Source organism: Mauremys mutica, chromosome 25, assembly GCF_020497125.1.
Source record: "Mauremys mutica isolate MM-2020 ecotype Southern chromosome 25, ASM2049712v1, whole genome shotgun sequence".
Classification (NCBI taxonomy): Eukaryota; Metazoa; Chordata; order Testudines; family Geoemydidae; genus Mauremys; species Mauremys mutica.
The window spans coordinates 9,753,944-9,770,874 of record NC_059096.1 but is presented as its reverse complement, the minus strand read 5'-3'; the positions used below and the strand labels follow the sequence as shown (position 1 = coordinate 9,770,874).

The 16,931-nt window shown below is 44.4% G+C and overlaps 1 protein-coding gene across 4 annotated transcripts in view; it reads left to right on the top strand.

Annotated features, from left to right (window-relative positions):
• Nucleotides 1-14,189, top strand: part of TLK2 (tousled like kinase 2) — a 55,961-nt gene extending 41,772 nt beyond the window's left edge. For all 4 annotated transcript variants that reach the window (XM_044999648.1, XM_044999650.1, XM_044999647.1 and 1 more), the window contains 7 exons: nt 1,477-1,568; nt 2,902-2,991; nt 4,026-4,195; nt 5,734-5,872; nt 7,932-8,043; nt 10,077-10,184; nt 11,619-14,189. In XM_044999648.1, coding sequence (XP_044855583.1) covers nt 1,477-1,568; nt 2,902-2,991; nt 4,026-4,195; nt 5,734-5,872; nt 7,932-8,043; nt 10,077-10,184; nt 11,619-11,792 — 885 coding nt within the window. In that variant the 3' untranslated portion in view covers nt 11,793-14,189. The remainder of the gene's footprint in view (nt 1-1,476; nt 1,569-2,901; nt 2,992-4,025; nt 4,196-5,733; nt 5,873-7,931; nt 8,044-10,076; nt 10,185-11,618) is intronic.
• Nucleotides 14,190-16,931: the final 2,742 nt, after the last annotated feature.

Here is a 16,931-nt window from a genome sequence, read left to right as displayed (position 1 = left end):
GAATTAGTCTGTTGTGTTGTATTTTGAGTCTGCATAGAAATACTCAGTAAGCGAAATCTGACATTTGTTCTCTCAAATGAAGAGTGTATGTGGTTGTGGGGGAAGGAATGTAGAAATACATGTCGCATCTGGCTTTGATTTAGACAGCAGACCTGATATTTAGTTTCTGTTCTCCACAAGATTTTATTGAAACATGCATTTGTTGGGAATGTCACACTGGTATGACTAGGAGAATGACATGAAATACCTCTTGAGACGTAAACAAGTGTTAGAAATCTGCTTTAAAAAGTTATATTTGAAATGGCTACATTGCAACGGCACAGTAGTGCTTTAAATCTGACACATTATTGTAAATGAAAGGAAAATAATTTCCAGGCATATATGGCACAGCCTTCATTTTTTTAAGTCTAGAAAGTGTTTGTATTCTACCATTGACATGCTGAACAAACAGTCCTTAGGAACATGGGTACGGATTATTTACATGACATTGTTTTGCAAGATCAAGACCTATGATACTTAGACTAGGCCATGCTGCTAATTGGAGAGATTAAGAGATTAATTTTAAATAAATTGAAAGCATCCGTTTCCCCAAGCATCCCATATGTGCTCTGTAGTTCATAGACTAATATTAGAATCAAATTAACTAAACTAAAATAACTCAGGTATTGGGCACTTCAATGAATAACTAGACTATCTAGAGCCATAGTATTAAGTTTGAAAAAGGACATTGAACCTCATGTTTCAGGATTTAGGGTAATCTCTAACATTAGGGGTTAGAACAAGATTGGGTGGGGGGCACGATTATCCCACACCTGCATACAATGGGATGTCTTGCACTGTGCTCCAAAACGCCTGGCTCAGACAGGGTCCTGGATTAGATGGAACACTGCATTGATCCAGCAGCAGAATTCCAACATTTGTCTGTGCTGGGATGCTCTTTAAGATCCCAAGGGGTGAAAAATTTCAGCACGAGCTATGCAGCTGAGCCATTTGGCTCTCCAACCACAAATGGATTGAAACAACTTCGACCTGGCGATATAACATCTAGTAATGTGTATTAAACCAATATATGTCCTATGCATTTTTTTTAAATTAAGTACAAGTGACTTTGGTGGCTCAAGGCATCATGGCAGAGAGCCTTCCTTGCCAGTTCAAATCAAGTAAAGGTTGTTACTCTCTCCTGGCTGTTTGGCTTGTGTGAAATGATTGGCACACTCAGTCTAGATCCCAGTGGGTGGACTAGTGTTCCAAAATCACCAATTGTCTTACACTATTGGGCTCCCTTATTGGCAGGCGAATTAAAGGACAGATTCTTAAATTGTATTCAGTGTAGTTGATAGCATCAGTGACACTAACTACCGCATATTGCCATCTATTCTTTGCTTTGCATTGGGACACTAGTGTGGAATCTCTTGTTCACATTTGCAGTATTAATTTGAAATTTCAACTCTACTGATACTTGCTTTTTCTTTGTAGGCATTTGATTTAACAGAACAGAGATACGTAGCTGTGAAAATTCACCAGTTAAATAAAAACTGGAGAGATGAGAAAAAAGAGAATTATCACAAGTAAGTGGTGCTGTAAAGCCGAGATAGCAGAACAATGCATTGCTGTTTTTTCCCCATCTTGGCCTGAGAATTGGTTCCTATCTATTGATATTGACTAGAATATGTATTTTAATGCAGCTAAATGTAAAGGTGTACATCTAGGAGCAAAGAATGTAGGCCATACTTTGAGGATGGGGAACTCTATCCTGGGAAGCAGTGATTCTGAAAAAGATTTGGGGATACGGATGGATAGTCAACTGAATGTGAGCTCCCAATGTGATGCTGGGGCCAAAAGCACTAATATGATCCTGGGATGCACAAATGGGAATCTCCAGTAGGAATAGAGAGGTTATTTTACTTCTATATTTGGCACTGCAGAAAATTATGTCCAGGTCTGGTGTCCATAATTCCAGAAGGACATTGATAAATTGGAGAGGGTTCAGAGAAGAGCCACGAGAATGATTAAAAGATTAGAAAACATCCCTTATAGTGATAGACTCAAGGAGCCCAATGTTATTTAGCTTAACCAAGAGAAGGTTAAGGGGTGACTTGATTAGTCTGTAAGTATCTACCTGAGGAACAAATATTTAATAATGGGCTCTTCAGTCTAGCAGAGGAAAATATAACATGATCCAGTTGTTGGAAGTTGAAGCTAGACAAATGCAGGCTGGAGATAAGGAGTAAATTTTTAAAAGTGAGAATAATCAACCATTGGAAAATTTACCAAGGAGGTGGTGGTTTCTTAGTCACTGACCATTTTTAAACCAATAATGTGTATTTTTCTAAAAGATTTGCTCTCGGAATTATGTTGGGGAAGTTTTCTGACCTGTGTTATACAGGAGGTCATGCTAGATGATCACAGTGATCCCTTCTGGCCTTAGAATCTATGAAACTATGAATTTCTCCTCTCCTTCCTCACTGTTTGCTGCAAAAGTGAAGCCACTTCTTCCCACCTTGTTAGTATCACCACAGAAATGTCTGAAATGAGCAAGAAAAGTGAGTGGATGCTTGCAAAATCAGTGCTCTGTTAGAGTCTGGACCAACAGTGGTGCTGTAAGTTTTCTTTCCCCTTAATAAGGGGCTATCTCCTCTATATAATGACTTGGCCTCACTCATGCAGAGAAGAAAAGCCCTAAGATCGTTCCCAACTCCCCAGAGACACGTTGGGAGTGTGCTTTCAAAAAACTGTACCGCCTGGTTTCCAAGAATATTTAATACTTTCTGAATGGTAAAAATAATTTTCCGTGTGAATGTGGAACACTGAGAGCTGTGCCGAGATCATTATATCTAAAGCGCTTAATGTAGAACCCAAAGTAAAATCTCTGTTGCTAATGCCCAGAGCCTTGCCTTTCAGACATGCGTGTAGAGAGTACAGAATTCACAAAGAACTGGATCATCCTCGAATAGTTAAACTCTATGACTACTTCTCGCTGGATACTGACTCGTAAGTGATGTGCCTTTGCACTGCATTTGCCAAGTTCCCCACAAAGTGTTTAGTCAAAAGCTTTCCAGCAAAGCTTAGTGATCCTGCAGTCAGAGTGGATCAGTACTTTACACAGTGGATCTTGTCATCATTGAGTATCATTTGGACATGAGCTTAGGAATCAGAAAAGGATTATCCATTTATATGGATAATGAACACCCACAATTGCGTAATAGGGGATAAAAGTGTATAAGGGACCCTCATGCTTCAGGGAATAATCCAGCCCCAAACGGCGTGTCTGTACGGCTACACCGTGCACAGCAAGCTTGGGTGCAAGGCTGCAGCACTCCAGCCTGCTGTGTTTGAATTGTCCACATGGACTCTGCTGCTGCACACATGAAGTTTCTCGGTGCACTTTGCCTACTGCTCTCTGAAACAGTAGTATGCAAAAGACATTAACGAACTTTTAGTGCACTGCAGCGGGGAACACAGGAGATCTACACCCCAGTTTGTCATGCACTAACTGACCGAGTTAAGGCCGATCAGTTAGGTCTTGTGTAGCCCTATGGGCAGACTGTTGTGTAGTTGTCAGTTATGGGGTTTATTACACCTTCTCTGAAGGTTTAGTGCTATATCCTGCCTCTGGCAGTAGCCTAGACACACCATTAGTCTAGTCTAATCGGTTATGGCATTTATGTTCCTGTGTTCTTATACCCATTATTCAGCAGATCTTAGTTCTAGCACAATCCTGTGCCCAAGTGAGGTGCAACACGGGACGTCCATGATGAAAACACATGTACAAGAAGACTAGCTATTTTTAATGCATTCGTGTTGCTTTGCCTGGAAATCAGTTTTACTCTGATAAAAGTAGATTTCCGATTTGGCTGTATGTAGATCTAAACCTGTTTCCTGTATGTCTGTGATGGAGGCATCTAAATATGTACAAGTTTGACAGGGAATGACCTAGTTGAGGAGATTTACATGGAAGAGGAAATACAAAATATTAGTGTTTCTCTCAGGGGACTTAATTTTGGTGTTTGTTCTCTTGCTTTCAGGTTCTGTACGGTGTTAGAATACTGTGAGGGAAATGATCTGGACTTCTATCTGAAACAGCACAAGTTAATGTCCGAAAAAGAGGCGCGATCTATTATCATGCAAATTGTGAATGCTTTAAAATACTTAAATGAAATCAAACCGCCCATCATACATTATGACCTTAAACCAGGTACGTTATGAAGCAGAATGGCATGTGTTTACCCTCTTACCTCTTGTTAGCAACCTCTCTAGGCCACCAAGGAACAGTTCCAATTGGCCAAACCAGGTCTGTTGGTACCATTCCAAAACCTGGGTGCTTAGCTTGCAGCATAGAAGGGACTGAAATTCTTGGTTTTGCTCTGTAAATGGGTATTGCCTCCTGGAGTTGCAGCATTAAGAGGAAGTAAAATTCCAGAAAGAAGCCTTCCTGTTCTGGACAAGCCCTTGTGCCATCATGTGTCAGCACTTGGTTTCTGTGACCTGCTTGGCCTTTGCTTTCCTGTGCTGCATCTTCCTTCATATAGATGGCCAGCACATTTCCTTGCTCTTGTTCTCTTCCTTTGTGATGCTCAGTAAATGGCACCAAAAACTAACTTGGAAAAACTTGCTCATCTGTTGCTTTTATGGGTCCTCATAGCAATACATAGCGCTCAGATAGTGCTCTCAGAAGGGTGACCTTCCAGACTCACCAGTGCAGAAGTGTCTTCCCCAAATGTCGTCAGACAGTTCCCATCTCATAGACCATGCAGCTGAGAGATCAGAGCTTCCTTGCTTGCCTTATCCGTTAGGGGTTGGCATATTCTGGGCAACACTTTATTTTTTTTTTTACCCCAGTAAAATCCAAGCACTTGGTTTTCTGTACTGGCGACAGTTCACTGGCATTGTATATCCTAGATCTGGTGTGGTTTCTTGTACTGATTCAGTAGATGGCGCAGTTGCACCAATTTATATTTTGTTGCCATGTTTCTGTTCTTATTCTTCCCCAAACCACCGTTTACTAGCGTTTGTTTGAACGCGCTGCAGGGCTCTCCCTAAAATTTGTTGAAATCATAGCTGATCTGTAGCCATTGTGTCATTCTGCTTCTTCAAAAGTTAACAGCTTTGAGGCAAATTATACAGCTTAATCTGTTGGAAAGTTATGTGCTGCTGTTTCATTTAATCTGTAGAAATAGCTGATTCTTAAATGGATCTGGCCTTAAATGGATCTGGCCTTAAATGGATTGGCTATTTTCCCATGGTTTTGGAAACCACTAGGGGGCACTATGTCATAGAGGAGAGAATTTCTGGCTGCTAAGAAGCCAGGGCAAATTAGGACTTCTGGATGGAATGAGTCACAGCTGTGTATATATGCATGTCTGTTATCCACTCCCCTTTCCCTGACCTGCCCTCCCAACTCGACCAGTCTCCCTTGTTGTGTTGGCATTCGAAAAGCCAAAAATAGGGAGGCAGATGGGAGGTCAGAGACCCATTTCAGGATGGGGAGCGTAGGTGCAGGCACTTGGTGTGTTGTAGGGGCCAGGATACTTCTCAGGAGGACTCCATTGAGTACTCAAACATCTTCTCCAGCCTAAAGGCTGATTTAGCTGGCTGCATTTTGCAGGTCATGGTGCCTTGGTATAGTGTGTCCATAATTTAATACCCCATGTACTACACTGCAGTTCTGGTGCTGCTTTTCCTTCCCCTCTTTCCATCATAAATATGTCTCTAAAAAGCTGTTTTCCCTTTTAGGTAACATTCTTCTAGTCAATGGTACAGCATGTGGAGAGATAAAGATCACAGATTTTGGGCTTTCCAAGATCATGGATGATGATAGCTACAACTCCGTGGATGGGATGGAGCTGACATCACAGGGGGCCGGTACTTACTGGTAAGTATTGTATGTGGCTGATACCAATTCAGGGGTTTAGAAAACTTGCAAATAACCATTAAAATCCTGATGCTGGAAACTTGGAGTTTACTTGGAATTCACTTTCCTTGTTGACAGTCTGTGTGTGGTGTCCATTGTACTACAGTGTAGCTCTGTAAAGCACTTTGAGATCCTTAAGGGTGCTCTCAGACTAGTTGCAGAGTGTTGTTTTTAGGCTGGCAGCCGTTTCATTTTCAGTGGGTTAGTATTTATATCTTTAGATAGCACCTCTTATTCAAAGGGCCTGACAGGACAACTATAAACTGCATGTACAACTACTGCTGAAATGCAGCCAACTCTGGGGTGGAACTTGGCAGCTGTTTAATAGCATGTATTACCATGTAATTTAGGGTAGGAAGTGAAGAAGAATCCCATACCCGCTTGAAAATGCAGGTAGACTTAAGAAGGCAGGAAGAATTTTCCAGCTGGAATTTAGTCACCATCCTAGTGGTAACAGACTTACCTTTATAAAAAGTGCTATAGCGCTTTCAGTGCCATGCATGCCCAGGACTTCAGTTTCAAATTTCACATGAAAGGCAATGCCTCCAGCAGTACAATGGCCCTAGCACCACATTGTGGTTTTGCATCAGTCCTGACTCAGAGGTTTGGACCTACAGTAAAAGCCGCTGAATGCAAAGACAGAAGTTGCATTTACAATGTCACTATTCACAGTGGTTAGCATAAACATTGTTCATGTCACCATAATTTTTTGCAGGCATCATCTGTTATAATCTCATGTGTTCTATGGGTTTGTTCCCCGCAAGTTCACTCCAAGCTGAGCAAAGCCGAGTCTCTAACTAGGACACAGCATCTAAGATTGCGCTTTCAGAAATGTGTATTTTGGCTGGATGTTTCCATTGTGAAATTGTTATTAAAAGGTCTTGGTCAACAAATACTAGATTCTAAAGCATGCTGAGAAAACAGTTTTTTCTCCCCTGTGAGACTGGAGTTAAACTCTGCTCTGGTGAGGGGGAAGCATTCACTGCAACAGAGACTTTGCACAGAGGATGCACAATGTGGTGATAATTTTGGGTATTTATGCATTTTCTGCATCCTTGTGCTGGGAATCTATGTGGACTGGATGTGCACAAAAGCATAGCTGAGGTGTTAAATCCCACCAGATGACACAGCGCCTGCCTTCCTCTTGAAACCAAAATGGCTGTGGGGTAAAGAAGCAGGTCACAAGTGAAAAGTGATTAGCTTGGTCTGTTCCTGGTCCCCAGTGGGCGCTCCTTGTGCATCACACCGTAGGGCATGATTGGCAGCCAGTTCTGGAGAGCTAATCAAGAGGAGAGGTGCATAAAACTGTGGGGAAGCTGCCAGTCTCCTTGCCTGTGCTGTGTCTGGGGCCAGCCAGTTCTGTTCACATGTTTCTGTAACTGTTTCAAATGATTGAGCTCTCAGGTGGTTGCAGTGGTTCAGATGGCAGCACACTATGTAGCAGGTTCAGGTGCAGCCTCAGGGTTCACTTGTCAGTGAATCGGGAATTCATTCTCAGGCCCCTTCTATACTGGGGTGTATGTTAGCTGCACTGGTGCAAATCCTGCTGCAGGTGCACCCTACTGGTATACAGCAGAGTTCACACTGTGTGCCTACACTAGAGGGTTGTGCTGGCATGGCTACATCAGTGTGTTCCACTGGTGCAAATTTCCCTTCTCTAGACAAGCTATCAGGCTGTCACTAGACTCTGTCCTTGCCAGCCACGCCAGGAGTTCATGAGGCCAGGATGTCGTCTGTAGTGGTGGAGAAAAGCCTGAGATAAAAGGGAGGGTGTTGAAATCCAAGGACTCCACTTAAAAGACCTTTGTCTGTAAGGTCCCTATTGCAGGGAAGTGAAAGCCTGCAAGTGACTTGCCCAAAGTCGCACAGGAATTCTGTGGCAGAGTGGGGAACTGAACTCTGATCTCCTGAGTCCCAGGCTAGTGTCCTAACCACTGGACCATCCTGCCTCTCCCGTTGAAACAAAGTGACTAAACAAATCTGGATGTGCTACTAATGACCCTTTCTCCCTTCCAATCAGGTATTTGCCACCTGAGTGTTTTGTGGTTGGAAAAGAACCTCCAAAGATTTCAAATAAAGTTGACGTCTGGTCAGTGGGTGTCATCTTCTACCAGTGTCTTTATGGCAGAAAGGTAAGGAAGGAAGCTAAACTCTGTCCTGCAGAACATCCCTTTCCATTGCTTGCATATATCGGCCAAGTGTGACGTCCAGTGTCTGAGTTCAAACCTTTGGGGATTTGTCAATGTGCAGTGAGGGACACTTGGTGTGTTTCCACAAATTACTCCTCAGGTAGGTTGCCTGCTTAACAACTGTAGCAATGTGGAAACACAGGGCAGAGAAACTTGTGCTGCAAGTTTGATGTCTTTGGAAGGGAAGAGTTGGAAGACTGGGGGTAGAAAGTGATTGTCTTAAAGATAAAGAGCCTGAATGTTTTAAGGTAGCCCAGGAAAGGAGACTAACCTAACCAATGAGAACACTTAGAATCATAGAATATCAGAGTTGGAAGGGACCTCAGGAGGTCATCTAGTCCATCCCCTGCTCAAAGCAGGACCAATCCCCAACTAAATCATCCCAGCCAGGGCTTTGTCAAGCCTGACCTTAAAAACCTCTAAGGAAGGAGATTCCACCACCTCCCTAGGTAACCCATTCCAGTGCTTCACCACCCTCCTAGTGAAAAAGTTTTTCCTAATATCCAACCTAAACCTCCCCCACTGCAACTTGAGACCATTACTCCTTGTTCTGTCATCTGGTACCACTGAGAACAGTCTAGATCCATCTTCTTTGGAACCCCCTTTCAGGTAGTTGAAAGCAGCTATCAAATCCCCCCTCACTCTTCTCTTCTGCAGACTAAACAATCCCAGTTCCCTCCTCATAAGTCATGTGCTCCAGCCCCCTAATCATTTTTGTTGCCCTCTGCTGGACTCTTTCCAATTTTTCCACATCCTTCTTGTAGTGTGGGGCCCAAAACTGGACACAGTACTCCAGATGAGGCCTCACCAATGTTGAATAGAGGGGAATGATCACTCCCTCAATCTGCTGGCAACGCTCCTACTTATACAGCCCAAAATGCCATTAGCCTTCTTGGCAACAAGGGCATGCTATTGACTTCCTGTCATTCCACTGGCTTTGATAAGCTGTTGGTAACGAAACATCCCATATGCACAGTTTGATGGACGTGCCGGTTTTGCTCAGTGTCTTAAGTCTGTGGTTCTCAACCAGGGGAATGCCTACCACTGGGGGTATGCAGAAGTCTTCCAGGAGGTTCATCAAATCATCTAGATATTTGCCTGGTTTTACAACAGGCTATATAAAAGCACGAGCGAAGTCAGTACAAACTAAAATTTCATACAATGACTTGTTTATACTGCTCTATATACTACACACTGAAATGTCAGAACAATATTTATATTGCAGTGTACACCTCTATCTCGATATAACACTGTCCTCGGGAGCCAAAAAATCTTACCTCGTTATAGGTGAAACCGGGTTATATTGAACTTGCTTTGATCCACCGGAGTGCGCAGCCCCGCGCCCCCGGAGCACTGCTTGACCACATTCCATTTGAATTCGTGCTATATCGGGTCACGTTTTATCGGGGTAGAGATGTATTTTATAATTATATGGTAAAAATGAGAACGTAAGCAGTTCTTCAGTAAGTGTGCTGTGACACTTTTTTGTCTTTTTGTAAGTGAGTAGATTTTAAGTGAAGTGAAACTTGGGGGTACCCAAGACAAATCAGACTCCTGCAAAAGGGGTACAGTAGTCTGGGAAGTTTGAGAGCCGCTGCCTTAAGTCACATAGACACAATGGGCCAAGCGCAGCACTGGCGAAGCAGGAGGAACTCCTGACAGGTTTGTTGGGAGATGGCCCTCTTACACCAGGGCTGAAACTGCAGGTCTGGGAGCACATGGCATTCCCTCCCTTTTCTGAACTGGGGGGGCACTCTGGAGACAGTCACAACTCAGCCCCTTTGAATTTAAAACAACTGCGACTGAGCAGCCTTCTCAGCCAAATAGCCGGGGGACCTGCAGCACCTTCACGGCACTCAGCGGCTTCCCTAGAAAAGAGATTGAATCAGATAACTTCCCACCACAAAACAGCAGCATGGTCAGAGGCTTCAGAAGACACATTGTCAGCTTTAATAATTGTGCCTCTTGTTTTGTAGCCGTTTGGCCACAACCAGTCACAACAAGACATTCTGCAGGAGAACACGATCCTTAAAGCTACTGAGGTGCAGTTCCCTCCAAAGCCAGTAGTCACACCAGAAGCAAAGGTAAAATCTCTCTGCAGCGGGTCTGTGTCACTGCGCGACATGCTGGATGGTCTGGGGGTTTTAAAAAACTCATTGTGGTTATTTAACACAGTAGTTAATCCATGAATCTCACAATGGTCTGAGCCTTTACTCAGAAATAAACACCTTCCCTGGAACCACAAGAGCCACTCAGCTCTTCACAATGAATTGAGCTTGCAGCTTGCTGTCCTTTTTATAATCTCAGGTCTCACCCATAGACACTGAACACCCTCAGGGCATTGTCTTGGAGTGATTTGCTCAGTGTCGTTGGCCCAAATTCCCCTTATTCTCTGCACTGTGCAGCTGTTGTCTGCCTGGTAGCAGCCCTCCTACCCCAGGGATGCCTGAATTTCATTGGTGCATAACTTGTTCAGTGGTTCAGGATCCTTTGGGATAAGAGAGGCTTACAATCGGCAGACTTGTCTGTCCCTGTTAGAGCAGACTCCTGGCCTGTGAGAGAGTCGCACGTGCGTGGGATAGTGTATGCCTAAATTGTCCGTGGCGCACTGGTCAGCGGGCTGAAATTGAACAGTAGTGGTCAGTGATCATTGATGTCACTGTCAACACATGGATTGATCTCTGGTTAGGAATGTGGCAGCAGGGAGAGGCACCCAGCAGAGAGTCTTATGCTTCCCTCATCACCACTGAGCAATGATCCTGTTTGTTTAATTCTTTAATGTGCATTGATCAAGGAGTGACTGAAACTTGGCTAATATTGAGAGGAAAGAACACGCTTGTTACACAAATAGGTCACTCCTAGCATGTTGTACTGGGAGATGGGAGACCTCAGTTTAAAGTGGGACTCTGGGTTCAAAGTGAGTGTGTATTCTGAACTGTTCAGGTTTCGGTGGGAGGCAGGCTTGCTTCCTCCCGCTCAAGGAACCATTCTGGTGCTGTGTGCTCAGAAGTCACACACCCAGGAGATGGAGTTCTCACTGTACCGCATCATTTGAGTTTAATTTGAAGTGGCCATCTACAGCTTGGTATTAACACACACTACAGCAAAACCCCTGCAGGACTCAAGTAATTATTCAAAACAGAACCCTGCATCCACAAAAGCTCTGCACCCTTCATCTTCCTGGCAAACCTCAGACCTTCTCCAGAATCCAACCAAACTGCTGCTGATGACATTGTGTTAATTCAGTCTCTAGTGCTTGCATAGCAAAACTAGCTGGCAATTGGCACCATCCACTGAACTCCTGTCACCCCACATATGGTTCCTCCCTGCCCCAAAGCTAGGCATGAAGCACAATTTGGGAGAGGGGAGGAGTCATCACTGTCCATGTGGTCACTTAGTAAAGAATTTCAGTTCCCAGAGTTACTAGTCTGGCACAATTCACCAAGAACTATTACAAATAAAACTCCCCCTAACTCCTTTAATCTCCTAACATTTGTTTGCCTTTTGGGCGTTCACAGGCATTTATCAGACGGTGCCTGGCCTACCGAAAGGAGGACCGGATAGATGTTCAGCAGCTAGCCTGTGACCCATACTTGCTGCCTCACATCCGCAAATCTGTATCCACGAGCAGCCCAGCCGGGGCTGCAGTTGCATCAACCTCTGGATCATCCAATAACAGCTCTTCAAACTGAGAGACAGAATAATAGGCCAAAAACTGCTCGAGAAACCAACACAGACTTTCAGAAACAGCTTTGGAATAGAGGAATCCGCAAGGGTCTCAAGAAACCTGTACCAGGTGCTTTTTTTCTCTTGCTTTTTTTTCCATCCATAGAGCATGACAACATCAATTCTCATCAAGGAAACCTTCAGCATCTTAAGCAAAGCCACGTGGGTAGGAGAAGCTTGAGGTTTATTCAGTAAATGACCACAGAGGATGGCTGCTCTGAGCAAGGGGGAAAAAATATGGTTCCATGTACTGTGAACTTCTGAACACGCAGACTTGGGGAATCCATGATGCAATGTGTGCTTCAGAGGAAGAATGTGGACTTTGGAAAAAAAGACTGGGCTAGTCCAGTGTTGATATTTAAACATTGTTCTTTTCTTTTCATAAAGTTTAGGTAACATCTCCTGAAAAAGCTAGAAGCACCAAGGTTCAGCTGGGGATGGTATGACTCTTTGCCCTTTGGAGGGGAAAAAAGTTGATCCTGCCTGTTCATGGCACTAGAGTTAGTGTTTTACCCCTGATTAATTTCAATTTTTTAAAGAAAAAGTAACAATTTTTTGGAAGAAACGTTTTCTGGTCATAAAGTGAAACCCGTATTAGCAGGTACGTGGCAATGTTAACTCCACTGATGGTGCAGCTTTCCATTTCCTTGACATGGCCTCTTCCTCGTGATTCCCCGTCTTGCGGGGAGAGTGGGGGGAGATTCACAAGGGTGAGGAGAAGAGGCCTCTGTCAATCTCTTGCCATCAGATTAGCGTGCCGTTTGGAGCCTTGTTGGGTTTTCCTGCGGCTGCTTCACCGCTCACACACTTGACGGTTGTCCCTTTTTAATTTATTTGAAGCGCTGGGCTTTTAAAATAAAGATTGGTCTGTCCACATGATGCTCTCCAATCCTGTGAGTACAGTATCTGTTGACTAGTCAAGACCGGCAGCAAATGGGAGGGGAGCTCAGTCTCTCTGACGTGACTTTTCTGGGCTCACACAGTATTGTACATTTTGTTGTTAAGCTTATTAAAACCTAACGCTGAAGACTCGTAAGCTCTCCTCAGTTAGGTGATTTATTGTGGAAACCGCTTTCTCCCTTGCTTACCATTTTTCTTTTAAACTCACTGATTTTTAGCTCTCTGATGTCGATGCCTCAAACAGATTAAAAAAAAAACCAAGAACCCTGGGGAGGCATGTTCTAAACTGAATGGGCTTCCTGATTATTTTTGTAATCCGTTTGAGGTGACCTCCACGTTGGGGCAGAGGTGTCCAGCTGTGCAATGGGAGCTTGTCTCCACCCTGCCCCTTTTCCCCCCGAAGGAAAGACTGAAAATCAAAAAAGTACAGTGCTTGGACATGTGGCAGCCAGGTTGGAATGTTCCTAACATATGTGGCAAGGGTTTTTTGCCAGAAATATTTAAAGATGCAGCATCCAATAAAAAGATTTGTATTGGGAGGGGGAACTGAGCAGTGTTACCACAACTTTAGGGTGTTGTTAAAAAAGTGTGTGGTGTAACCTTACTCATGCACAAAACTTCCCTTGTTTGTTGTGGATTGTTCTCTCTCTCTCTCTGCACAGCGCCTTCTGGATTCCTTCTCACACTCTCATAGTGCATTTGTTCTCTTTGGCGTTCAGTAACTGAATGGAGTTCTCGTGGCTATCTGTGTTCTCCGTAGTGTGGATTCTGCGAGAACTGCCACTTGTTTGCCTTATTGTAAGCCATCCTCCACAAATGGCAGGGTTAGCCCATTCAGCAGCCAACGAGTAGTTGGTTGAAATACGAAGTAGCCTGTTGAAATTACACCGATAGCCTGGGGAAGTACAGAATTCTGCTGCAGCTTTAATTTTTTTTAATGATTCTTGGGCTTCAGTCTGATGCATTCATCTGCAGCTGCATTAGGGTGGTGTTGAAACTCTTGTTTTTAAATAAAACTACAGCTTTAAATCCTCAGCCACAGTCTTAGCCCTTTCCGTTCCTGCTGTTCTCTTAGAAACAAGCTATTTGGTAAGCAGCACTTGGACATCATGTTCAGCCTCCATCAGGGAAGTCAGATCTGACATCTCATCCTGTCTGCTGAAGTTGATTACTTGGCCTCCATGCGTAGAGGGGAGAATTCTAAAAGGGTTCTTTGTATCCCAGTCTGGTTGTTTCTTGGACATAGAGTGTGCTCGATCTCTGTGGGTGTGATTAGTTTTGTGTCGGATGCATTTATTCCTGCTGTGTGACACCCGAACGGGGCAGCGTTAGCCTTTTCCGGTGCTACCGTATCCAGTAAAGAACCCTGGTAGAATTCTAGCTGCCACACATTTTGTTGTTAATATGGGTTTCACTTCAAGTAACAGGCCCTTATTGCCACATGTGTTCATTTACTTAAAAAGGAAAAAAGTGTCTGCAGAATTTGTAACTTAAACCACGCCGGACTGTTTTGGATCTACCCAGCAGCTGAGACATGGATATTAAAATAAGTTTTAAGAAACCGAATTGCTTGACTTTTTCGATCTTGCTGTTGGTCAGTGCTAGCTTGGGCTTTTTTCTGCCCTGGTCATATAGGGGTTGTATTGATATGTTCTGGGGGGTGGGGGAAGGGATTATATTCTCAGTGCCAGTTGGGTTCCATTCACACCAGCGGGAAGTAGCCAGTCATAGTTGCCAATACTGAACTGAGTCACTTGTGAGCTTTGCCTATTTATTGGCATTCCTAACTTACACAGCCCTGATCCTTGGGATCTGGAACACCAGGATAAAATGTCAGAACCTGTCTTCTCCCAAACCATTTTATACCTCTAACTGCAACTGCTACATTGCTAAGCCAGTATGACAGACTGAAAGCCCCCCCACCACCTTATGTCTATTGATGAAAATTCTCACCCAAAATGGGGTCAGAATTACTTTGCAGCTTGAGGGACAAGGGTGGTGGTGGCTTGACATGGAACAAGTGACGACCAGAGAGAGCATAAGGACGCTGAAGAACTCTGCCTTTTGGATTGGTTAGTGCTGGGCTTGTCCACCTTAAAAAAAGAGAGACAATGGAAAACGAAAAAACACAATACCTAGGCAACTACAGACGTCTAAGCACATTTCTGGACGAGCTGCCATGGTGTCCCAACTCACCTTCCCAGTTCTGCGTCATGAGGCCTCGGTGCCACCCACCCATCAGAAAGAAGCTGATTTCTTTGAATGAGAACATGATACAGAGGAGGATTCATTCACTCTGCAGTGAACCCAGCCTATATTCTGTCTCCTTCACTGCAAGCTGAAGTAAGCTTCCAATTGAGCATTGCGCACGGAACGGCAGCTCCTGTTACTCAAGGTCAGTCAGTTTTATGCTGTCCCCACGTCTTCAGTTTGCTGACTCATAACTGCATTTTCAAAGCTGATTGGCCCAGAGATGCTGTTCTGGCAGTGGGACAGTATCCATATCCGATCCATTCATATAGGACTTGTGTAGTGCATATAGCTGTACAACAGGCTCATGCATTATGCTTAAAACCAAAGAGGGTGTTCACTAAGTTAGGGGTCTGGGCTCTTAATTGGTTTGTCTCATAAGCTGAATAGGAACCACATGCCATGTAATAAGAGAAGGTTAAGTCCTATCCCTGCCCCTGTTTAGATTACACTCCAGCAGGGGTGTGGTGCAAAAGAGCATATTCACACGCACTCTGGGATACCTCAAGTTCGCTGTTGCTCATTATTTTTATTATGGCAGCACCTACAGCTGACCCATGGTCAGGATCCCATTGCAGTAAACACTGGACAAGCATAGGAAGAGATTACGTTGGAAAGAAACAAAACCGAGGGAAGGAGAGAGGATGCGTAATCCCCATTTTAAAGGTGGGAAATGGAGGCACAGAATGAGCCCACACTCTGATACCGTGCTTCTCAGCAGTAAATCTCAAAGCACTGTACAGAGATCAGTATCATTCCTATTCATTAACTCCATTAGGCTCCTTGGAAAAAAATTCCCAGCTGAAGTGACCTGCCCAAGGGTCTTAGTCAGTGGAAGAGGTAGGAGAATGAACCCAGCTCTCCTGCATCCAAGCCAGTGCCTGACCCCCATCCTCCTCCTGGTATGTGTGCACGCCTGGGCCAGCTGTGTCACTACAATGCAGTGATGCCATTTTATACAAAAGGGGAACGTTTGATTTTTTTTTTTTTCCCGTGAAACCAATTTTCCGTAAGTCAAATCTGCTTCCATGCCTGCCTCGGCGGTGCTGAGAGCGCTGGTCCAGACCGGCAGCGGGGTAACAAGCTGTTCATGGAATCACGGGGCAGAGTACAGAAAGGTCAAGTTACTGCCGCAATTACACTGAACAGGGGTGAGCAGCCAAGCAAACACCACGAGCTATTTAGCCTTTCCTTAAAAGGATAACGCCCAGAAAAGGGGCATCTTGGAAAGGAAGCAGCTAATGTTCCCACCGGCCCTGGACAGAATCAGTGTTTGGGATGGAGCTTTCTCACAACCATGTATCAAACATGTGTTTGCAGGGGGGAGAAGAAACCCATCCGTTTCTGTTAATGGTCTTGGTAAGTAACACGCAGCTCAGTGGCACGTCGAATCAGTTGAAGTGGACCTACGCTGCTCCAGCTACCTTAGCACTCACTTCCTTGATTATTTCAGACATCCTTGCTCCTTCTCCACTACATGGTCAGTAATCTGGAAGTCTTCTCTATCTTGCTTCCTGACAAACTCGTCTTCAAACCTTTCTCTTCTTCCACTCCTGGCTGTACCTCTGAGGAGTTCTTTGAGTGTTTGTTCATGTCCATTCCAATCAGGTGTGTGCACGCACACGGCAGTCGGAAGATTTTTCCCATAGCAGCATCCATCAGCTCGGTGTGGGTCATGGAGTCATGCCTTCATGGTGCTCAATATAGAGCCCTGCCAACTGGCCACTCTCTCCGTTCCTTCTTACCGCCAATGACGGTTAGCTGGAACGTCCCATAGCTCTTGCTTAGCAAGTGCCTCTGTCCGTTTCATCTGTTTGTAGTTCTTCTGTAGTCAGTAGTAGTAGTTTTATAGTTAGTGTGTTGGGGGTCTCCCCACCCTTCCGACTCCCAGGAGCCGTGGTATGCCGCAGTCCCCGGGGTTCAAAAAGTGAGGTCTGCGCATGCCAAAAAGTGAC